We start from the raw sequence: 23257 nt of genomic DNA, 5'->3' as shown, positions 1-23257 counted from the left end.
ACAGGGAATGCAAGAGTGGTTGTAGCCTCTGCCATAGTGATGGTGGGAAGCAGAGAGAAGACAGGGATTAGAACAGAAACTTCTCTCCCCTGAGACTGAGGCCTTGTTCTCCCCCAGAGATATGGCTGGCACTCACAGGAACCGTTGAGGACAACAGATACCCAAGTCCCCAGACAGACCTGAGAATGGCTGTGAGCAATGTGCCAAGTCCATCCTCGCAGCTCAGGGAAACGCTAGTGGCTTTGGGGACTTCTTGTGCTGAAGAGCTGGTCCACACCTGGACACCGAGTATTAGCAGTGACTAATGAGCCTGTTTGTACGTTCACCGGGAGGAGGAGGAGGACTCCTGGGATCCCGCTACTTTTTATTTCTAGATTGTGACAACATCAACAAAGCTTCACAGCTTCTGACCCTGCCTTTCCCCTCGGGTGTGGGGGAGGGACACTGAGAGCACCATCTCAGTCCACAAGCGATGCCTACTGCATACACAGCCTGGGACGAAGGCCTGTTTCATGCAAGACCATGGGATGAAGGCCCTGTAATGACCACAGACAGAAATATGATGAAAACTTAAAGACAGTGCAGTGCTGACCCATGGTCTCCAGTGCTGGTTAGTTTTAGGTCACCTTGACACAAGCTAGAGTCTTCTGAAAGGAGGGAGCCTCAACTGAGAAAATGCCTCCATAAGATCCAGCTATAGGGCATTTTATTAATCAGTGATTGATGAGGGAGAGCCCAGCCCATTGTGGGTGGTGCCATTCATGAATTGGTGGTCCCAGGTGGATCTCTGAGTTTGAGGCCAGCTTGGCCTACAGAGTGAGTTCCAGGACAGCCAGGAATACACAGAGAAACCCTGTCTCAAGACAAAAGAAAAGAAAAGAAAAGAAAAAAAGCAGGCTGAGCAAGCCATGATGAGCAAGCCAGTAAGCAGCATGCTACACTCCTTCATGGCCTTTCCATCAGCTCCTGCCTCCAGGTTCTTGTCCTGACTCCCTTCAGTGATGAACTATGGTGAAAGTGTAAGCCAAACAAATCCTTTCTCCCCAAGTTGCTTTTTGGTCATGGTGTTTCATCATAGCCATAGAAACCCTAACTAAGACATCCCAGGTGAGTCAACCCAGGCTCAAAGAGAAGCACACTAGCAGCTTCCTGAGGTGGCTGGAGAATTCTTTGGGGGCTGGGGATGTATCTCAGTTGGCGGCCTGCTTGGCCAGCACACATAAAGCCCAGGTGTCAATCCCCAGCACCTCATGAGCAGATGTGGTGGTGCACTCTGGAATTCCCAGGCATCAATCCCTAGCACCCACCTCGGGAGCAGATGTGGTGGTGCACTCTGGAATTCCCAGGCATCAATCCCCAGCACCTCGTGAGCAGATGTGGTGGTGCACTCTGGAATTCCCGACACTTAGAAGTGGAAACAGGAGGAGCAGAAGGTCTTAGCTACATGGGGGCTTCCAGGACAGCCTGGCTACATGAGGCCCTGTCTCAAAATAATAAGATAAACATTCGTTGTTTTTTGAAGTAGACTCATTATATAATCCAGGCTGGCCTTGAATTCACAGTCCTCGTGCCTCAGCTTCCTGAGAGCTGAGATTACATGTAGGGTCCTACTTACACTCAAGACCTCTGACTCTGGGCTGCAGAGAGGGCTCAGTGGCTAAGAGTGCCTTCCGGGGGACCAGTTCCAATCCCAGCATCTACATCAGGCACCTCCCAGTCACCTGTAAGTTCAGCCCCACAGAATCAGACACCTCTGGCCGCCACATGCACCTGCACTCACCTGTACAAATACACACACATAATAAATAAAGATAAATATTTTTACAATGTTCTGACTCACCAAGAGGTGGTAGTACACACCTTTAACCCCAGCTCTCAGGAGGCAGAGGCAGGCAGATCTCTGAGTTGGAGGCCAGCCTGGTCCACAGAGTGAGTTCCAGGACAGCCAGGACTACATAGAGAAACCCTGTCTCAAAACAACAAGAACAACAACACATGTCCTGACTCTAACCCAGCTAATGAGTAAGCAGGGACAGAGAGCCAACTGTGTTTCCTGGTGGCCTAGGTTTACCTTCTGGACTATTCCCATATATAATGAGCAGATCATGTGACTGCTTGGTACATATCTTTTCTTTTCTTTTTTTTTTTTTTTTGGTTTTTTCGAGACAGGGTTTCTCTGTGTAGCTTTGCGCCTTTCCTGGAGCTCACTTGGTAGCCCAGGCTGGCCTCGAACTCACTGAGATCCGCCTGGCTCTGCCTCCCAAGTGCTGGGATTAAAGGCGTGGCACCACCACCGCCCGGCGGTACATATCTTTTCTACAAGCTGGGCGCTTTATTCTCTACCTCGTATCACACTCAAGAAGAAAACATTTGTAAACCAGGCGTACTGGATTATGACCATACCACCTGATGCCATAAGCTAAGCAGGGTTGGAACTGGTTAGTACTTGGATGGGAGGCCAGGCATGTTGGCACACACCTATAATCCCACCATATGGGGGTGAATTCAGGAGGATCAGGAGCTCAAGGTCATCCTTAGACATACATTAAGACCAACTTGAGCTACATGAGACCCTGCCTAAAAAAAGGAGATGAAAACATTTGTATACATTTTCACATCTTTGGATTAATGAACATTTTCTTTTTTCTTTTTCAGACAGGGTTTCTCTGTATAGCTTTGCGCCTTTCCTGGATCTCGCTCTGTAGACCAGGCTGGCCTCAAACTCACAGAGATCCGCCTGGCTCTGCCTCCCAAGTGCTGAGATTAAAGGCGTGAGCCACCACCGCCCGGCTAAGCAACATTTTCTTAATCTCAGCACGGAAACACAAACCAGATGACAGAAGTTCGGTGAGGGAGAACATGGAAGAAGCAGACCTCGAGACTGACAGGGGGAAAGCAGCTTACATCCAAACACTCAGAAGGTGGAAGACAGACTCCCTGATGCAACCCTAAGGCCTGGAAAAAAGATCAATCCGCCACCCGCCCCATGGGAGGGTGCAGGTCTTACGTAGCCCAGGCTGGCTTCAAATTCAATATGTAGACAAAAATGACTGGGAACTTCTGATCCTCCTGCCCTTGTCTCCCAGGTTCTTGAACTGTAGGCGTGAGCCCATGCCTGACGGTGCCTTCAGAATTCTTTTATTATTTTTATTACCTTTGTGTGTGTGTGTGTTCCTGTGTGTGTGTGTGTTCCTATGTGTGTGTGTTCCTATGTGTGTTCCTATGTGTGTGATTTATGACTTTCTTTGATCTGTAAAACTGCTAAAACCCCGTGAAACTGCTTCCACATTGGAACATGGAATTTTGGGTAACCTAAACCTGTGTTCCCAGGCCGTGCTTACTCATAATGGCTCCAGAACAAACCTTCTCTTATTCCCTTTAGGGTGAGCTGTGGTTTTTATGTTGGCATTCATTTACACCGGAGAGATAACACAAGGCATTGCCCTCAGTCAGAAAATGTAAGGAAACACCAGAAAACCCGGTGTTCGGCCTTGTGATGTGGTGTATTAGTTACCTGTCTGTTGCCGAGACAAAAGCAACCTGAGGAGGGTGCTTTAGCTCATCGTTTGAAGGCAGAGTCTGTCATGGCCGCGCAGTCGCGGCAGTGGGGCTGAAAGTGGCGGGTCACCTTGCACCCGGTCAGGGAGCAGAGAGCCTCTAGACAAGGAGCTCTAACCGCAGCTCTTACTGTTGCTGTTTGACACAAGGTCTCACGCAGCTTCACTGGCTTCAAGCTGTTGGTAGCTAAGCAACGCCGGCACCTGGAAGGGCAGTGGCTGTGCTAATGACGGGGTGTCCTTTCGTTTCCAGATAAAGCTTTAGGGCCCAGCAAACTGGGCCCGGGCAGGAATGTACCCTCCCCAGAGTGCGTCCCCCGTAGGAACGAGAATGGGCCTCCCTAAGCAATCCTCCGCATTTCTTTGGCTGGGCAGAGCACCGCTTCAGAAAGGATGCCCCGTTCTCCTTGCCTGCTGCCCCGACACTTGCTTCTTCTCTCTGGGTGTGCTTGTGTTGGCTTTGCACTGGCCAAGAGGAGGAGCCACTGAGATCCATACAGTGACTGGCCTGTCACCACTAACAGAAGAAGGCACTCGAGTCTTTTCTCGGTGTCGGGATTTATCAACAATAAAGTTGTAAGGCTGAGCAGTTTTAATGATGGCCATTTGTATAAAGCCTGCCTACCTTAGCAGCTTGGCCAAGGCAAATGTATGTTCTTTATTCCAGTCCTTTTTGTTTATTTTTATTTTTATTATTTATTTATTTATTTATTTATTTATTTATTTATTTATTTATTTATTTATTTGAGATAGAGTCTCTCTATGTAGCCCTGGCTGTTATAGAACTTGCTATGTGGACCAGGCTGGTCTCAAATTCACAGAGATCCGCCTGCCTCTGCCTCCCGAGTGCTGGGATTAAAGCTCTGTACCTCACTGCCTGGCTTTATTCCAATTTTAATTGCTAATATTAATTCATATCACACATCACACAGTAAATGTAGCTACATATCTCTACACATACATACAGGTTAAAGAAAGGCTACTGAGCCGGGCGGTGGTGGCGCACGCCTTTAATCCCAGCACTCGGGAGGCAGAGCCAGGCGGATCTCTGTGAGTTCGAGGCCAGCCTGGGCTACAGAGTGAGTTCCAGGAAAGGTGCAAAGCTACACAGAAAAACCCTGTCTCGAAAAACCAAAAAAACAAAAAAACAAAAAAACAAAACAACAACAACAACAAAAAAACCTGCTGGACTCAGAGAACGGAGCTGCAGAGTTTGTGAGGTGAAAAGGTCAAACCAAGTCCCGAGCAAGGAATGGGTCCGGAGCAGGGAACAGCTGTGGCTCGGGTCCAGGTCCAGACAGGCAAGCAGGTGGATGGACAAGCAGCCAAGCAGGTTACATCAATACTGAGGGACAGCTCACGCCAGGGGAGTCCTCAGTCTGCCTCAGTCTCCCTGTCTCCTCAGCCACACACACCAGCTGTCAGATGTGGCTGGTGTGGAGTCTTGCTGTTGCACTGTTTTGCTTGTTTTTAAAGGGTTTTATTGTTTTGTACTACCAGGAATCGAACCCAAGTTCTCCCACATGCTAGGTGAGCACTCTACCACTCACCTCTGCCTCACCTCCTGCAGTCAGGGGACATCACTTCATGCAGTCTGTTGTGCCCAGATCGTGACCCCCAGAGAGACCACCAAAGACGAGCATGCCGGAATGCAAAAGCAAGGTTTAATTCTGGATATCCAAAAGCAATACAAGCCTAGGCAGGGACTTCGTCCAATACATCCAACGCAGTGGAGGCTGGAGGAAGCGCCCACCTGTCTGCAAGCTCAGTTTTTAAAGGGAAAAGTCACAAGGTTACATCATTTAGGGGTGCTAGTACAGGTACAATTCTGATTGGCTCGCTTCTAGGGACTTCTAGAAATTACTTCTAAGGGAGTGGTTGCCCGCCACCATTTCTCATTGGCTGCCCTCAGGTGGGGGCATTTCTGTGGTCAGTTACCCTGGAAACCAGGGAGAGGACATTCCATAGTCTGGCAGGCATTACTTCGTGACTATCTTGTGGCTCTGTACTTTTACACTTCCTGGTTTCTGGAATCTGAACTGACTGGTCTCAGTAACTTCTGGCCTGTTCCAGTAACTTATGGCCTGTAGCTAAAAGGAGCAGTCTTAGGCCTTTAGTTTTGGGGTGAGAGCATTTTGGTCTTATTTTGGTTCCACACAGTCCAGGTGAGGGAGTTCTACCCTTTCCTCAGCCTGGAGTGTCTGGGAAGTTCTCGGGCTTCGTTTCCCTGATAGGATTGAGACAGGGTTTCTCTGTGTACTTGGCACCTTTCCTGGAACTCATTCTGTAGCCCATGCACCACCCAGCTTCCCTGATATGATTTTAATGCACCCATGTTGTGGGGCTCTCTACAAACACCACAGCCAGCAGAGCAACAATCCAATCCTGTTTCAAACTTCAAGTCTGATGCCAAGTAGTTTATTATAGGCATATTTAAGCACAGCACAATTTGGTGAAAAGTTTCCTGTTGATGATTAACTCAACCCATGTACACAACACAGCTGAAGACATTATTATATCAAAATTCTTTGTAAAGTACAAATGACATCTTCCATAAGGATAGGTTATGTGGATTAACTGAGAACACAAATTTGAAACAAGGTTTTGGGGAGGATATGGTGTGGTCTCAACCACATAGATAGCCCAAAGGTCACCAGGCTATTAACCACAGTCATTCCCAGCCTTCTGAACAGAAAACAGGTTATACATCTCTCCCTTTGAAGAGACAGCCCTGTGTGTTTAACATTCCTGGTTCCCAAGAACTGCCTTGCCTGCTATACCATGCGACCCCAGTTTCAAATCTGTAAGGATTTGGTCTTAATTACGTCATCAGCCTGCGACGGTGTCCCAGCCTAAAAAGCGGGTGGGCCCTCTGTGTGTCCCTTTCTTTCCTTTCCGTTCCTTCCTTCCATCTGTCCTCTCTCCCCCACCCCCAATAAAGCTCTAAAAAGGTAACCATGGCTGTGACTCTCCTCCAGCACTCTCCTCCCGGTGGCAGCCAGCCACAAGCAGCGCGCCATTTAACCAACAAAGTCTCCCCAATAAACCTAAGGATGTGTCCTTTCTACTTCCAGGAGTAAATCATTTATAGTCTGTGGATTATAAAATGGAGTCTACTAGGGCAGTGCCCAGCCTGAAGTACCGCTGTTTTTATACAATATGGAGTGACTTAGAGTAAAGCATGCCCTGATCTGAAACTGAGGACGACTAGAACTGCTGATCCTGAAAGAAAAAAGGAAATAAAAGGAGACACAACTGCTCCTAGGTATGGTGGAGGAGGTTTATTGTAGATAAAAGGGAGAGTATAGCCAGAGGCAAAGACATCTGGGAGAGTCCAGAGTGAACAGGACCCTGAGCCAGGCCCTCCAGCTGCATGGCCGCACATGCGCAGTTCAGCAATGGGCCTTACATCATCAGTGCACGCTGGTGATTGCATGTGCAGGGTGTGGTCACGCAATCAGAGCATGCGTGTCGTAGCTCCGTAAGCCCACCTGCACAGGTTCACGGGAATCCTTAAAAAGCCGGACACAGACTCCTCCTCCTTCTCTGTTCTCTCCTCCCCCAGATCTCTGTCTCTGTCTCTGCTCTTTGCATGTGCTTCTTCCCCAGGCCTGGTTCTTTTGTCCTCCTTTCCTCCTAATAAAGTTCTGATACTTGGTTATGTCGTAGATTGTCCCTCATGACCTTTCCGCACGGTAACCAGTGCCACTATCATTTTAAAACATCAGGGAGGAGGAGAGAGGAGGAGATTAAGAGGCCAGGAGGGCAAAGGGAAAAAAGGACCGGTGTAGCCAAAATGGCTGGATTATATAGGGAAGAACAGCTGGGGTAAGAGCAGCCAGCCCCTGGGCTGGAGTTTTTAGGGTAAAGGGCAGGATACACCAGCCATACCTGTACCAGGTAGGGACTGAGGGATCCTGGGAGAACCTGGTGGCTAGGTCTGCTTTTTTTTAAAATTTTTTTTTTTAAATTTTATTTTATGTGCATTGGTGTCCTGCCTGTACGCATGTCTGTGTGAGGGTGTCAGATCTTGTAGTTACAGACAGTTGTTAGCTGCCATGTGGGTGCTGGGAATTGAACCCGGGTCCTTTAGAAGAGCAGTCAGTTCTTCCAGTCCCTAGGTCTGCTTTTTTATTGTTGTTCTTAAATAGGCACCTCAGCCAGCCTGGAGGTTGGATCTGTTAGATCCAAGGTTTGAGACCTAACAGACCCTATCTCCCCATGGAGATCAGATGAAGAAGCTGGGTTACAACTGGTTGTGGGCAGCCTATTAGGTGCTGGGAAGCAGAGTCCTCTGGAAAAGCAGCCAGTTCACGTAACAGCAGAGTCAATCACTCCAGCCCCCCTTTACTTGACTTCCTGGCAGTCCATCTATTTTTGTTCTGTAGGATGACTTTACCTTTTTTTTAAAAATTTATTTGTTTGTTTGTTTGTTTATTGAGACAGGGTCTCACCATGTAGCCTTGACTGTCCTGGAATTCACTATGTAGACCGGGCTGGCCTTGAACTCACAGAGATCTGCCTGCCTCTGCCTCCTGTATGTTGGGATTAAAGGTGTGCGCCAGCATGCCCCACAACCATAATTATTACTTATAGAGATTTAAAATCTTTTTGTTCTCTGTTCTGATGTAAATCTTTGTGTAAAGTTACTCAATTTCACCTGTCTGGCTATACAAATACTTCCGCATGGCTCCGAGCCAGCCTCACTCTAGCTTCCTGACCATAGCCATGATGATCAATCAGTTCTCGGCTACCTGTCCACCAGGGGCAGAATTGAGGAGCCCCAGGTGTATACCATGGGGGGCGGTTCTTGTGGAGTTTCTAAGGACAGACTCAGAGCACTGCAAAAAAGAAATGAATTCATTCACACGCCTCTGAGCGCTCAGTCTAGAGTCACAGTGACTTGGCAAAACCTGAGCCAGCTCTTTGCCAGCCCCACCCTGCCCTTTGCGTGCAAAAGCAACTTCCCAGGGTTGAGTAAAGAATAATCCACACAGGCGGGATATGCATGCAGGTCCAACAAAGCTTGGGTAATTTCTTTTGGAAATTTCCATTTTGTAACTAGGAGGTCCCGCAGGCGACAGTTGAATTTACCCCATATGTACCCATATCCTCAAATCCCCTCTCACTCCCTGGCTCCCAAGGAACCCTTTTGACTTCCGTGTGCAGGAGTCCTATTCCAGCCGTAAACTGCTTCTCCCTTTGGGTAACTTGGTTGGTATCCTCCGCCCAGCGCCTCTGGGTTTAGGAATCCAGCTCCGCCTTCGCTGGCTGCCCCACTCGGGGCGGGTAGGCAGGATATAAAGCCTCCGAGTGCTCAGCCGGCACGGCTTACACTATCCTAGGCTGCACCCCAACGGATCTCTCCCTAACTCTTCAGGGTCGTCCGGGCAACCAGTTGCTCAGCCAGTCAGCTTCTGGGACTACGATCCGCCCTCAACATCTGGAGCCATGGAGGGTGAGTGCAGCTCCAACCCCAGCCAAATTCATCCCAAGGAGGAGGCAGGGGCTTTGCTGTGAAAAGTGAAGTGACGAGGGTCCTGGATGAGCCTTGACTAATCTCAGAAAGGGGAGCTTCTGTTCCTAGCCCGCCTGCAAAGGGGTGATACCACCCACAGTGGGCTGGGCGATCCTAAATCAATCACTAATCTAGAAAGTATCCCGTAAACATAGCCCTAGGCCAGTCTGATGGAGGAAGTTTTTCCACTGGAGCTCCCTCCTCCCAAGTGCTAGCTTGTGTCAAGTGGACAAAAGTAACCAGGACACAAGGTTTTTTAAAATATGAATTAGCCTGGCAGTGGTGGCACAGGCCTTTAATCCCAGCACTTGGGAGTTGGGAAGCAGGCAGATCTGAGTTCAAGACTAGCCTGGTCTATAGATTGAGTTCTGGGACAGCTAGGGCTATACAAAGAAACCCTGTCTTGAAAAGTGAAGAGAGAGAGAGAGAGAGAGAGAGAGAGAGAGAGAGAGAGAGAGAGAGAGAGATCTGTCTGAACATATTAATAATGTAACTTAAAAGCACTTGGGTGGTAGAGGTAGATGAACCTTTGTAAGTTTGAGGTGTGTATAAACAAGCTGTTCCAGGGCATCCAAGGCCACATATTGAGACCCTGTCTCCAAAAACAAACAAACAAAAAAACAAAACAAACAAAAAATATGGGGCTGGAGTAGTGGTTCACTGGTTAAGCACACTGGCTGCTCTTGCTGAGTGAGGATCTGGGCTCAATCCCCAGCACCCACAGGGGGGCTCAAAACTGTTGGAAGCTCCCGTCCCTCTGAGGGTACCCGGCATGCATATGTCACACAGGCAATATATGCAAACAAAACACCCATATCTATAAAATCAATAAGTTAAAAAAATTAGATGTGGTTTAAAATTTTATTTATTTAATCCCTTGAGACAGGGTCTCTCTATCTAGCTCTGGTTGTCCTGGACCTCACAGAGCTCCCAAGTGCTGGGATTAAAGGCTTTCACCACCACACCTGGCCAAAAATTACCTTTCATAAAGTTTAGGCTCCCCAGTAACGTATGCCACGCCCTCAGCCCCTGCGATACCTGACAGATGCCCAGTTAACAGTGTGGCAGAGCTGAGAGGTTGGTTTCTGCTGACCTGAGCATTCCGGGGGGTAAACGGAGCGGAAATTAAACACAGGTGCAGAGGGAGGAGCAAGAATCTCGGGGTTCAGGGTTCATCGAAAAATGAGCCCATCTGTTTCCTGGCAGCGCGCCAGAGGAGGGACCGAGCGGCATTGGCCGAACCGGGCTGCGGCTGCGAGGCTGGCTCGGTAGTAGAGGGTGTGCGGCTCCAGGTTCAGTCCCCAGGACCGACAGGAAGTAGATGCTGAGCCGGTAGATACGTGTGCTCCGCTGAGATGCAGGGCAAAGCGGAAGTTGAGCCAGAGGTGCTGACCGTAATTTCTGGTGTGTTCCAGAGCTAAGCTGCAAAACAAGCATTTAGGTCTTTATTATCCTGGAAGCTGTTTCTGTCTGTGGAATAATTCAAACAGAACTCAGAACTAGAGAGAAGACTGGGCTAAGAACATTTGCTGTATAATCACGAGGACCAGAGTTCACATGTAACAAGCCTGGCTGGCACCCCACAAATACCTGCTCCAGGAAATCCAGCACCCCCCTTCTGGTCTCTAGGTACCCACATATAAATTACACAAAGACATATACACAAAAAGAAAAGTAAATCTGTAGCTAGAGTTTTCCGCCTTGCCCACAGTCAGGACAAATCTTTGTCACCCGCCAGTCCCCCAGCCGCTCAGACCCAACCAAGTAAACACAGAGACTTATATTGCTTACAAACTGTATGGCCGTGGCAGGCTTCTTGCTAACTGTTCTTATAGCTTAAATTAATCCATTTCTATAAATCTATACCTTGCCACGTGGCTCGTGGCTCACCGGCATCTTCACATGCTGCTTGTCCTGGTGGTGGCTGGCAGTGTCTCCTTCTGCCTTCCTGTTCTTTCTTTTCTCCTCTCTGTTAGTCCCACCTATACTTCCTGCCTGGCCACTGGCCAATCAGTGTTTTATTTATTGACCAATCAGAGCAATTTGACATACAGACCATCCCACAGCATAAATCCTTAAAAAACGTTATTTAACACCATCCCAAGAAATAATGCTGACGGCACTCGGAGGGCCTTGGTAACCTAACCGCTGTCCCTGACAAGGGTGCCATTATACTGACTTTTTAGGGAGATCACTTTATTTTCATGTAGGTGGCCAATTAAATATGCCAACATTAATTTCTCACAGACTCAGAATTCTTTCTTTATTCTTCTCCCTCCGTCCTTTTCTATCCTCTTATTTTTATTTTTAAAATTCATTTTATTTGTTATTTATTTGTTATAAGGTCATCCTGTAATATACAGTGCATTTGAAGCTAGCCTGGGCTACAAGAGGCCTTCTCTCACAGGAGTGAGAGAGGTGATTGGGTCACAACAGCTCTGTCCTCAGAAATGAGCTTCACCACTCCCAGAACTGTGGATTAGTGTGTGGAGAGATTGTCTTCGAGTAAGGGGTTGTAAGAAGCAGTGTGGCTCTGTCTTGAATCTGTCCCTCTTACTGTGTGTTACCCAGCACTGTCTGAGGACTCCCCAGAGTTCCCACCAGCAAGAAGACCCTCACCAGGTGCAGTCTCCTCCCAGCGAACCAAATACACCTTCACACATATATAATAAATCTGTCGGGTCTGTGGTGGTCGGTTATGGCAACAGTAAGTGTGGTGCTTTGAATAAGAATGGCCCCCTAGGCTCATGCATTCAAATGCTTAGTCCCCAGGGAATGGCACCTTTTGGAAGGATTAGAAGAATTGGGGGGTGTGGCCTTGTTGGAGAAAGTGTGTCACAGAGGATTTGAGGTTTCAAAAGCCCACGCCAGGCCATGTTGCCTTCTCTCTTCCTGTGGATCAGGACGTAGCTCTCGGCCACCACTCAGTGCCATGAGTACCACCCTGCCCCCACCATGAGGATCATGGGCTGACCTGAAACTGTAAGCAAGGGCACCGGTAAATCCTGTCTTTCAGAAGAGCTGCCTTGGTCGGTCATGGTGTCTCCTCACAGCAGTGAGCTAAGACAAATGGATCCCAACAACCCACCAGTTACCACTTCTTCCCTGTGATCCCTCCCTGGCTCCTAGCTGCTGAAGCTTGGCTGGCTGTACAGATGGAAAACCTTAGATCTTTAGATAGAAACGTTCTATCTAAGACTCGAAGCTTTTTTTTTTTTTTTAATTAGTGTTAAGGATGGAGCCCGGAGCTGGGCAAGCTTTGTGTCATGAGGTACACTCTCAGCCTTAACTGTTTCTTTCATATTTCAGGTGGGATTTCTAGGCATTCTGAGGCCCCACCCCACCCACAGCCTCCCGCTGTGCTGAGGGCCTTTTTCTCTGTGTGTCTGTGTGGTGTTTCTTCACCCCTAATAAACACCCTTCTTCAACTACAAAAGATAAAAATAAATAAATGAGATTTTTTGGGGGGACAGGGTCTTCCTGTGTAGTCCCAGCTGCCCCCAAACTCAGAGATTCACCTGCCTCTGCCCCCTGAGCGCCGGAATTAAAGAGGGGGAGGCAGTACACCTGGCTTTTTTGGAAACGTTTTTGGGTGTTGACACGATGTTCAAAATATTTTGGATTCTGGAGTCCTCTGGACTTCATATTTTAAAAGATGAATAAATTACATTTATTCACTGTGTGTGTGTGTGTGTGTGTGTGTGTGTGTGTGTGTGTGTGTGTGTCTACATAGCCGTGTGGAGGTCAGGATCACCCCAGAGACAGGTTCTCTCCTACCATGTGGGTCCTGGGGATTGGCCTTAGGTCATCAGGCTTGGCAACAAATGCCGTGACCTGCTGACCATCTCAGCAGCCTGAACTTTGGGTTTTCAGATTAGAGCTGTTTAATTTGTAATCCTAGCCACTGTTCCCTATCTGAAGAACTGAGGTGGAAACCAAGGTCTGGTCCCAAGCATTTTAGACAAGAGACTCATTCAGCCCATTTGGATTTCCCTTCCATGTCGCACCTTCTATCTAAACAGGGAGAAGAGCCCTGATTGTACTGGCCCATTCAGAGAGGACATCGTTCAACTACGCCATGAAAGAGGCTGCCGTGGAGACTCTGAAGAAGAAGGGCTGGGAGGTGGCTGAATCTGACCTCTATGCTATGAACTTCAACCCCATCATTTCCAGAAAGGACATCACAGGTAAGGACTGTCTCTCTCATTGACAGTGGACCCTGTGGCCCGGCCTCACCCCCTCTCTCCTGCCGACAGGTAAGCTGAAGGACTCCGAGAACTTTCAGTATACTTCGGAGTCATCTCTAGCCTATAAGGAAGGCCGCCTGAGCCCAGATATCGTGGCTGAACAGAAAAAGTTGGAAGCTGCTGACCTCGTGATATTTCAGGTATGGCTGGGACAGAAGTCATAAGAAAGCAATGTCTGTGGTGTTTGCTCTTATTGCCCCAGACCTGTCATTCTGCGTTCTCTCTGAATAAATGTTGTCAGTCAGAGGGTGGCGTCCATAGGGTCACACACGGTGTGCAGCTGGGCTGCTGTGCTTTGTGTATTCATTCATTTGTTTGTTTTGCAAGAGCAAAGAGTCTTTTTATTTACAAGTTTAAACCTGAGTCTCTCCATCCATCTGATGCAGAAGCTGAGCAAGAGAGACCCCGAGTAGCAACCAAGCAGGGTTTTTATAATGGTTAGGGTAGGGGATCTGGGGGAATTCCAATTCTATATTGTGTATTTATTTAAATTATGCTTATGTGTGTGTGTGTGTGTGTGTGTGTGTGTGTGTGTGTGTGTGTGTGTGTGTGCTGGAGGACAACTATCAGGAGCTGGTTCTCTTGCACAATGCAGTCCTGGGGATCAATTCAAGTCATCGAGCTTGATGGCAAGTGACTTTATCAGCTGACCAGTCCTAACTTTGGTTTTTGGAGACACAGTATTGCTATGCAGCCCTGGCTTGTTTGGAGCCCCCTATGTGGAGCAGGCTGGCTTCAAAGTTCCAGTGATCCTCCTGTCTCTGCCTCCTGAGAGCTGAGAGTACGGATGTGCCGACATGCTTCACCCTGGTACAACTCTTCTGAGACAGGATGGCTTATGTAGCTTAGGATGGCCTGGAACTCCTGATCCTCCTGCCTCTGTCTCCTGAGCGCCGGGGTTAATTACACTTTCATGTAGGAACCCAGTACAGAGGATGACACAGAAGTCCCCGGCTTTTCTCCCCAGTGTGACTAGTTGGTGGACTCTCCTCCCTGTGGGCTCTCTTAAAGTTTGTGTCTCTGCTCCTTTTGTATCCCAGACGGTGTGTGGGGTGATGGGGACTTCTGTGTGTGGGCAACAGGCTGTATGGCTGACCCTGCCTGGGGTTATTCTCCCTGAAGCAATGGTACCATCAGCAGATGACGTGAGGATTATGTGTGCCTGCTGCCCCCCCTCCACACCACTCCGTGTTGGGGTTACAGGCGCGTAGCACCCGGTTTATGTGGTTCTGAGGATCAAACCCAGGGAGGGCTCCATGCATGCTGGGCGGGTGCTCTAGCACTGTGCCACACAGGATAGCTTCTCCGTCTTACTGTAGTGCAGCCGAGGGAACAACAGTGTTGAGTGTCTTCCAGTCTTGTCTCCGAGTCACCGTGGTTTAGACGTAGGAGGTACCTGTGTGAGCCTCAGGTCTATCTTCCATCTTTCACTGCCTTCAGTCTTGTGAAAGACTCTGCAGCAGGTCGTGAGCTGCCCATAGCACATCTAAGGGAAGTGTGAGCGCCCCGGACCCAGCATCCGTCTTGGGGTTGTTTGTTTGTTTGTTTGTTTGTTTGTTTGTTTGTTTTATGGTTGTTCAAGACAAGGTTTCTCTGCAAAGCAAACCTGGCTGTCCTGGAATTCACTCCGTACACCAGGCTGGCCTGGAATTTACAGAGATCCGCCTGCCTCTGTCTGCCGGGTGCTTGGATTAAAGGTGTGCGCCATCACTGCCTGCCCAGTCTTGTTTTTTTTTTTTATCCAGTTATGAAATTGACCTCCAAGCTGAATGTGGTAGCACACAGCCATAATCCTAACACTGGAGAAGTGAACACAGTCCAGCCTTAGCTATATACATATCAAGTTTAGAGCTAGTGGTCTGTGTGAGATTATGTCTTTGTTTGTATGTTTGTTTGTTTCGAGACAGGGTTTCTCTGTGTAGCCTTGAGCCTTTCCTGAAACTCCCTTTGGAGACTAGGCTGGCCTCGAACTCACAGAGATCCTCCTGACTTTGCCTCCCGAGTGCTGGGGTTAAAAGTGTGTGCCACCACCACCCGGCTTGTTTTTGTTTTTGAGACAGGGTTTCCCTGTGTAGCCCTGGCTGTACTGGAATTCGCTGTGTAGACCAGGCTGCCCTCTAACTCAAAGATCCATCTACCTCTGCCTCCTGAGTGCGGGGACTAAAGGTGTGTGCCACCATGCTCAGTTTAAGAGACTGTGTCTTCCCAGGGCCCCTGTGGTTGGTATGTAAAATGAACAGAAAATTTCTTAATGATAATAAAAAAAAAAGAGAGAGAGATTATGTCTTTAAAATCAAACAACATCTGTGACCTCTGCAGCCCTTTACTGTAGGTCAGGAATCCTTTGAATATGGGAGAACGCTGTTTAGCTTTAAAAAATTTTTGTTTTTGGTTCGTGGGTTGGTTGGGATGGGTGGGTGTAGGTGTGTAGGCCAGAGGATGGAATACCAGCCATCTCTTTTGAGACCCGGTCTTTCATTGGCCTGGAGCTCACCAGGCTAGCAGAGAGCGCAGGAATCCACCTGTCTGTACCGCCCCATCTCTCTGTTCCTGGGATTAGAAGCATGTGAGACCACACCCAGCTTTTCACAGGGCTGCTTGGGAATTGAACTCCGGCACTAATGCTTGTGAGACCAGCTCTTTACCGACTGAGCCATGTCTCCAAGCCCTACAAATTCTTTCTTTGTCCTGGTTTTCCTCCTGGACATGTTCATGAGCTTTGAACATGTTTCGAGGAGAGTAAATAAAGACTTGAGCAGAGCCAGGTGGTGGTGGCGCACGAGGCAGAGCCCGGCGGATCTCTGTGAGTTCGAGGCCAGCTTGAGTTACTTAGTGAGTTTCAGGAAAGACTTGTGCAGACCCTTCTTCACTTTTATTGGGACCAGAGGGTGGATACGACGCAGTTTTGAGGTGCTGGGGATGAATGCCAGGGTGAATACTTGTTTGCTAGGCGAGTGCTCTGTCACCGAACAGTACCCCAGAGTAGACTCTCTCACGGGGCACCTGATGAACTCAGTCACAGTGGCCCGTGGTCTACATTCTGAGTGGCTTTGTTTATTCTAGATGATAAGGGTGTGTGTGGATCTGTGTGCACAAGGGAGCCACGTCTTGGGAGGATGCGTGCTAACACGAGCTCTTGGGAAAATATTCAGTCATTGCTCACTGAGGCGAACTCGCCTGGAGTCCTTACTCCTTGGCTTTGCTACCATATGGATTTCGTGAAAATGAATCTTATTTGCATGAGACTTTATTCACACCCAGCCAACGGCTGTAGTTTTTAGGAGAAAAAAAAAGAGAGAGCCAAGATCAAGGATAGGATTTTCTCTTTTCTTATTATTTTGAGTTAGGTACTACAATATATTTTTCCTTAGTTTTTTTGTTTGTTTTGAGACAGGGTTTCTCCGTGTAGCTCTGGCTGGCTTGGAGTCATTATGTTGAACACGCTGTCGTAGAACTCACAGAGAGCTGGGTTTAAAGGTGTGTTCCACCGTGTCAGGAAAATACATTTTTAAAATTATGTAGGCTGTGTATCTGTGAGTGGGTATGTGTATGTAGGTGTAGGTGCCTGTGGAGACCAGGAGTGGGTGTTGGATCCCTTGGAACTAGATTTCTGATCTACTTAACTTGGGTGCTGGGTCATCTGGAAGAGAAGTATGCGCCCTTACTTAACCTGTGAGCCATCTCTCTAGCCCTGTGTTTCTTTTACTTTTATTTTTGTATTTTTATTTATTTATTTGTTCTATTTATTTATTTATTGAAGCTAGGTTTCCCTTTACAGTCGTGGATGACCTGGAACTCACTCTGTAGACCAGGCTGGCCTCAAATTCACAGAGATCAACCTGCCTCTGTCTCCTGAGTGCTGTGACTATTTTTGAGACAGAGTCTTACTATGCTTCCTGGGATAGCCTTGAAGTCAGAATCTCTCAGCCTCCCGAGTTGCTGGGATTGTGTGTGCTTGCCACTATGTCCTGTTACATCTCTTCTTTTCTTGCTTTTTTGAGATGGTCTTGGTATGTAGCCCATGCTGGCTCTAAATCCTCAATATCTTGGCTTAGCCTCCTGAGTTTTAGAATAACAGATGCTCACTACCACATCCAGTTTGTGTGTGTGTGTGTGTTGTGCTATCCGGGCTGGCCTCAAACTTGACATTCAGCCGTCCTGCAGCCCCAGCCTCACCAAGTAGTTCATACTAAGGCAGCGAGGCACTTCCCCGGTTCCCATCGCTAACTGTGCTAACTTTCCCTGTGGGAATGCAAGGGTGAAGGCCTGTGGCGACGCTGTGGAGAGTTGTTCAGCACCTGAGCTCTTCCTGGCAGGGGAGAAAGGGAGGGCAGGGGAGTGCCCTGAGCTGACCCCTTGGCTGTCTTCTGTCTTCTGTCCCACAGTTCCCGCTGCAGTGGTTTGGAGTGCCCGCCATTCTGAAAGGCTGGTTCGAGCGAGTGCTCGTCGCAGAGTTTGCCTACACATATGCCACCATGTATGACAAGGGACCTTTCCGGGTAGGTAAACATTGGGTATTTCCTGGGTAGATTCTGCCCTGAGAGCACAGCTGGACTCTGAGTCCAGGGAGGGATGCACTGTACAGCTCTTATAAATCAAAAGATGTTTTGGATTTGATTTTTGTTTTTACATTTTCTTATTGTTTTTGTATATGGGTGTTTTACCTGCTGGTACATCTGGGTACCATATGAGTGCAGTGCCCCAAGGAGTCCAGAAAAGGGCATCAGATCCCCTGGAACTGGAGTTACAAGACAGTTGTGAGTCACCGTGTGGGTGCTGGGGATTGAACCTGGGTTGACTGGACAGCAGTGAGTGCTCTTAACCCCTGCACCTTCTCCCCAGTCCCCATTATTTATTTAGGTGGGAGGGGCCTCCGTGTGTACTGGAGGTCAGAAGGTTGCAGACTGAGGGGTAAGACTGAGGTTGTCAGTCTTGGTGGCAAGCCCCTTCACCAGCTAAGCTACCTGACCAGCCCTAGGACTTCGTTTTTGAAGTATTCCAGGAAAAACAAACAAGTGTGTGGTGAGGGACCGATGAGCGCCGACGGCTGGGTAAAACCAGACCTTAAGATGTTTGGTGGACACTTCGTTGTGCTGTTTTTCTCTTCATGTTTGAGATTTTTCCATAGTACAAGTAAAATGAAAGTTTTGCTGACGTGGTGGTGGACACCTAAAATCCCATTTGGGAACTAGAGTCAGGAAGATCAGGAGTTCAAGGTCATCCTCAGCTCCATAGAGAGTTTAGGTCAGCCTAGGATACATGAGCTCCTGCCTGGAAAAATAAAATAAAAGAACTAAAAAAGGCTTTTGTTGTTTGGAGGCCAAATAGTTGCCAAAAAAAAAATCTTGTGACTTTTTTATTTATTTAAATTAAAAAAAAAATTGACACAGGGACTCACTGTGTAGACCAGGGTGGCCTCAAGCTCATAGATCCTCCTGCCTTTGCCTTCCAAGTGCTGGGCCACCATGCCGGGCCACCTCCTAATGTTTTCAGTGAGTCTGTGGTTTGTGCCGCAGTCAGGGCTATCCACAGCCACGTGCCAGTCACAGCCACAGTTGGAACTTGTGCAGAGTCACGCTGAGGCCGCAGCGGAGCTGAAGTCTGAAATAATAGCGCCAATAGGATGGACTCAATCGGGCCTCTCCCAGGAGCCCTGATCATTAGCTCACTGGGACCCAGGAGAGGAGGGTGACACTTGTTTTCTCTTTCAGAATAAGAAGACCTTGCTTTCCATCACCACCGGGGGCAGCGGCTCCATGTACTCTGTTCAGGGTGTCCACGGGGACATGAACATCATCCTCTGGCCCATTCAGGTACCTTGTTGTCAGTGAACGTCCAGGGAAGTTTGTTAGCTGAGCATTCCTTGGAGTCCAAACCTCCAGACGGAAATGGCGAACTGACCTGAGGTGTGAGAAGGAAAGCCTGGCAACGGCGTAGCAGCACCCAGGCTTCCTTCAGGAAGGAGCTTATGACATAGATGACCTCGGCCACTGGGGTACGGGGTCAGTCTCTCCTAACCAATGTGCACCCGCCCCTCAGCGTGTGGACCCAAAGCCTTGGGCTCCCCAGTCTTCCCGGAATTGTATCTTCAGCTCCAGAACAACATTTTGTTTTTCCTTTTATTTATTTTAATTTATTTTATTTTTATTTTATGTGCATTGATGTTTTGTCTGCAGTGTGTCTGTGTGAAGGTGTCAGATCTTGGAGTTACAGACAGTTGTTAGCTGTCATGTGGATGCTGGGTATTGAACTCGGGTCCTCTGGAAGAAGTCAGTGCTCTTAACCGCTGAGCCATCTCTCCAGCCCCATGTTTTTTGTTTGTTTGTTTTTGGTTTTTGGTTTTTCAAGACAGGGTTTCTCTGTGTAGCTTTGCGCCTGTCCTGGATCTCACTCTGTAGACCAGGCTGGCCTAGAACTCACAGAGATCCGCCTGGCTCTGCCTCCCGAGTGCTGGGATTAAAGGCGTGCGCCGCCACCACCGCCCGGCCAGCCCCATGTTTTTCCTTTTAAAAAGTGTGTGTGTGTGTGTGTGTGTGTGTGTGTGTGTGTGTGTGTGTGTGTGCGCGCGCGCGCTAGAGGACAACTTTAGGAAGTCGGTTCTCACCTTCCACCTTGTCGATGCTGGGGTTCTCTTCTTTCTGTGTAGTCGAGACTAGCGGGCCTATGAGCTTATGGGCAGTTCTCGTCTTCCAGCCTCCCATCTTGACTTAGCATGCTGGGATTGCAGATTCATGCCACTGCGTCCACTTTTTTCATGGGTTCTGGGTTCTAACTCACTCCATCAGGCCTGCAAGGCTGGTACTTTTCCTCACTGAGCCATCTCTCCAGCCCTTTTCTTCTTTTTTTTTTTTTAAAGGGGGTAGTGGTCCCGTGCGGTGCAGTGTGTCATGGGCTGGAGAGATGGCTCAGTGGTTAAGAGCACTGGCCGCTCTTCCAGAGGACCTGGGTTCAGTTCCCAGCATCCACATGGCAGCGCACACCTGTCTGTAATTCCAGTTCCAGGAGATCCAACACCCTCACATACTACATGCTACAATGAATATAAAATACAAATAAAAAAGTTATTTTGAAGAGGGGCAGGGTCTCATTATGTAAGCCCAGGGTGACTGGATTTAAGGCATGAACCAGCATATCTGGCTCCCCAGGACAAGATAAGATCTGAGTTCAGCCGGGCGGTGGTGGCGCACACCTTTAATCCCAGCACTCAGAGGCGGATCTCTGTGAGTCCGAGGCCAGCCTGGGCTACCGAGTGAGTTCCAGGACAGGCTCCAAAACTACACAGAGAAACCTTGTCTCGAAAAACCAAAAAAAAAAAAAAAAAAAGAACTGAGTTCATTCAGCTTGCCTTAGGGGTAGGTGTTGGGGTCATCGGACCCTGAGGATGCCGTCTTCTGAAGAGAGGGGATTGGAGAAGACAGCGAGTGAGGCAGGTGGTAGGAGGACCGTTTGTAAAGACCGAGCGCATCACGCAGAGAGGCAGGAAAATGCACATCGACATGCCCTCCCTGGCAGAGCCATCGCCAAGGAGCAGCGCTCTCCCTAATGTAATAGAACTTCCGGCTCTTTTGGCAGAAGATTTGGCAGAGGATTCAGGTTGGCACAGTTCCAAGATTTTATTCATTCCTAGGAAAGCTCCACCAAAGAGGCTGAATGGGGTGACAGAAAGGGCGCGAGGCAGAAGGGAAGGGAAGGAACTGTGACATCTTCCCAGGGCTCCTCAGGTCGGACTGGACTATCTCTTACTGGCAAGCCCAGATCACCCTTTGACAAGATTTTAAAAAATTTAGCCAAGTAGTGGTAGGGCACGCCTTTAATCCCAGCACTTGGGAGGCAGAGCCAGGAGAATGTCTGTGAGTTCGAGGCCAGCCTGGTCTACAAAGCAAGTTCCAGGACAGCCAGGGCTACACAAGAGAAACCCTGTCTCAAAAAACAAAAATGATTTTAAAACTTTAATTCAAATTTTATTTTATGAGTTTGGCCTGCACGTGTCTGTATACCGTGTGTGTGTATGCAGTGTCAGCAGGGGCCAGAAGAGGACTTTGGATCTCCTGGAACAGGTGTTGCACCACCATGTGGGGTGCTGGGAACCCAACCCCGTCCTCTGGAAGAGCAGCCAGTGCTCTTAACCACCGAGCCCTCTTTCCAGCTCCCAGACAGTTTTGTTTATTTATTTATTTTTTTAAGATGTCTATTTGTTTATTTTATTGCTCTGTGTGTGTATGCTACATTTATGTAGGTGTCTGCAGAGGTCAGAAAAGGTCATCCAATCCTTAGAGCTGGAGTGACAGGTGGTTGTGAGTCACTCCACATGACTGCTGGGAACCAAGGTTGGGTTGTCTGAAAGAACAGCAAATCTTTTCTTTTCTTTTTTCTTTTCTTTTTTAATGCCGGATGTGGTTTATTGAAGGAGGGAAGAGGTCTTAAATACAGGCTTACAGCACAATGGGAGAACCCTGGAGGGCAGAAGTTTGTGATCGATGTTTTACAATCTTGCATCTAAGCTGTTAACGCCCGTTATGCAGGATACACAGACAAGGAACTTCCCTTAAGCATTCAGGAGGGTGGAACCCGGAAGGGAATTAGCATAGGGAGGATATCAAGGTCAAGGTCAGCAAGCAAGGCAACAGTTACCCAAAACGGGGGCCAGGGCCCTACAGGTCCCCCTTTTACTAATAAATGAGCTTCTGACTTAGGTTGCGTGGGACGTCAGCAGGTCACCTTACCCATCATGGAGACACCTGCTCAGGCCACACAGGTGCTCTGTCTTAGGTTGGTGAGCACCCCCCAGGCATTACCCGTAAGAGCAGCAAATCTTAATGATTGAGCCAGATCTCCAGCCCCTAGACCAATTTCTTCTTCTTCTTCTTCTTCTTCTTCTTCTTCTTCTTCTTCTTCTTCTTCTTCTTCTTCTTCTTCTTCTTCTTCTTCTTCTTTGGTTTTTTTGAGACAGGGTTTCTCTGTGTAGCTTTGGAGCCTGTCCTGGATCTCGCTCTGTAGCCCAGGCTGGCCTCGAACTCACAGAGATCTACCTGCCTCTGCCTCCAAGTGCTGGGATAAAAGGCGTGCGCCACCACCGCCCAGCCTTTTTTTTTCTTAATAATTTATTTTGTTTTGTGTGCATTGGTGTTTTGCCTGCATGTATGTCTGGGTGAAGGTGTCAGATATGGGAGTTACAACTGTGAGCTGTCATGTGGGTGCTGGGAATTGAACCCAGGTCCTCTGGAAGAACAGCCTCTTAACCCTCTTAACGGCTGAGCCATCTCTCCAGCCCCCAGACCAACTTCTGATACTTGTTTACAGTACAGCCTGCCAGACTGCTCCTGCGACTTAGCTCCGTGTTTCTGTGTCTTGCAGAGCGGCACGCTGCATTTCTGTGGCTTCCAGGTCTTGGAACCCCAGCTGGTGTACAGTATTGGCCACACCCCGCCAGATGCTCGGAAGCAGATCCTGGAAGACTGGAAGAAGCGCCTGGAGGCTATCTGGGATGAGACGCCACTCTATTTTGCTCCAAGCAGCCTGTTTGATCTAAATTTCCAGGCAGGATTCTTACTGAAAAAAGAGGTCCAAGAAGAGCAGAAAAAGAATAAATTTGGCCTTTCTGTGGGCCATCACTTGGGCAAGTCCATTCCAGCTGACAACCAGATCAAAGCTGGAAAATAAGATTTTTTTTCCTGAACATGTAGCTACACCTAGTTATTTTTTTCCAGCTTGTCTGACTTCCTTTTGTTTTTCCCTTTATTCCACAAAGATAGGAAAAGAAGTAGGCTCACTACATACATTTTTGGATAGTTCTGTCATCGAGTGTATGGCTATGACTGCGGTATGACCAAAATCACATTAGGTGCCACAGGTTGCTTGTGATACGGAGCAGGAGGGCTGGAAGATACTCCTCTAGGTCATCTACACAATATAACCCCTTTCTTAGGGCTAGCCCT

General features: G+C 48.4%; 1 protein-coding gene across 2 annotated transcripts; it reads left to right on the top strand.

Annotated features, from left to right (window-relative positions):
• The first annotated feature begins 8823 nt into the window (after positions 1 to 8823).
• Positions 8824 to 23028, top strand: Nqo1 (NAD(P)H quinone dehydrogenase 1). Of its 2 annotated transcripts, none has more exons than XM_042277662.2 (6): positions 8824 to 9015; positions 13098 to 13262; positions 13332 to 13462; positions 17708 to 17821; positions 19034 to 19135; positions 22677 to 23028. In XM_042277662.2, the coding sequence occupies exons 1-6, from the start codon at positions 9009 to 9011 to the stop codon at positions 22980 to 22982; spliced, it is 825 nt and encodes a 274-aa protein (XP_042133596.1). In that variant the 5' UTR covers positions 8824 to 9008; the 3' UTR covers positions 22983 to 23028. The 2 variants fall into 2 exon arrangements, with proteins under 2 accessions (XP_042133596.1, XP_042133597.1); XM_042277663.2 differs by lacking the exon at positions 8824 to 9015 and adding an exon at positions 12890 to 13015.
• Positions 23029 to 23257: the final 229 nt, after the last annotated feature.

This window comes from Peromyscus maniculatus, chromosome 5 (assembly GCF_049852395.1).
Source record: "Peromyscus maniculatus bairdii isolate BWxNUB_F1_BW_parent chromosome 5, HU_Pman_BW_mat_3.1, whole genome shotgun sequence".
NCBI lineage: Eukaryota > Metazoa > Chordata > Mammalia > Rodentia > Cricetidae > Peromyscus > Peromyscus maniculatus.
The sequence above is the reverse complement of the archived record's forward strand: the minus strand, read 5'-3'. Positions and strand labels throughout refer to the sequence as shown.

Bases quoted from the DNA above. Each gene is read 5' to 3' on its own strand.
- Nqo1 (XM_042277662.2), top strand. The intron at 13,463-17,707 runs GTATGGCTGGGA...TCTGTCCCACAG, and splicing joins CTGACCTCGTGATATTTCAG to TTCCCGCTGCAGTGGTTTGG. The intron at 17,822-19,033 runs GTAGGTAAACAT...TTTCTCTTTCAG, and splicing joins ATGACAAGGGACCTTTCCGG to AATAAGAAGACCTTGCTTTC.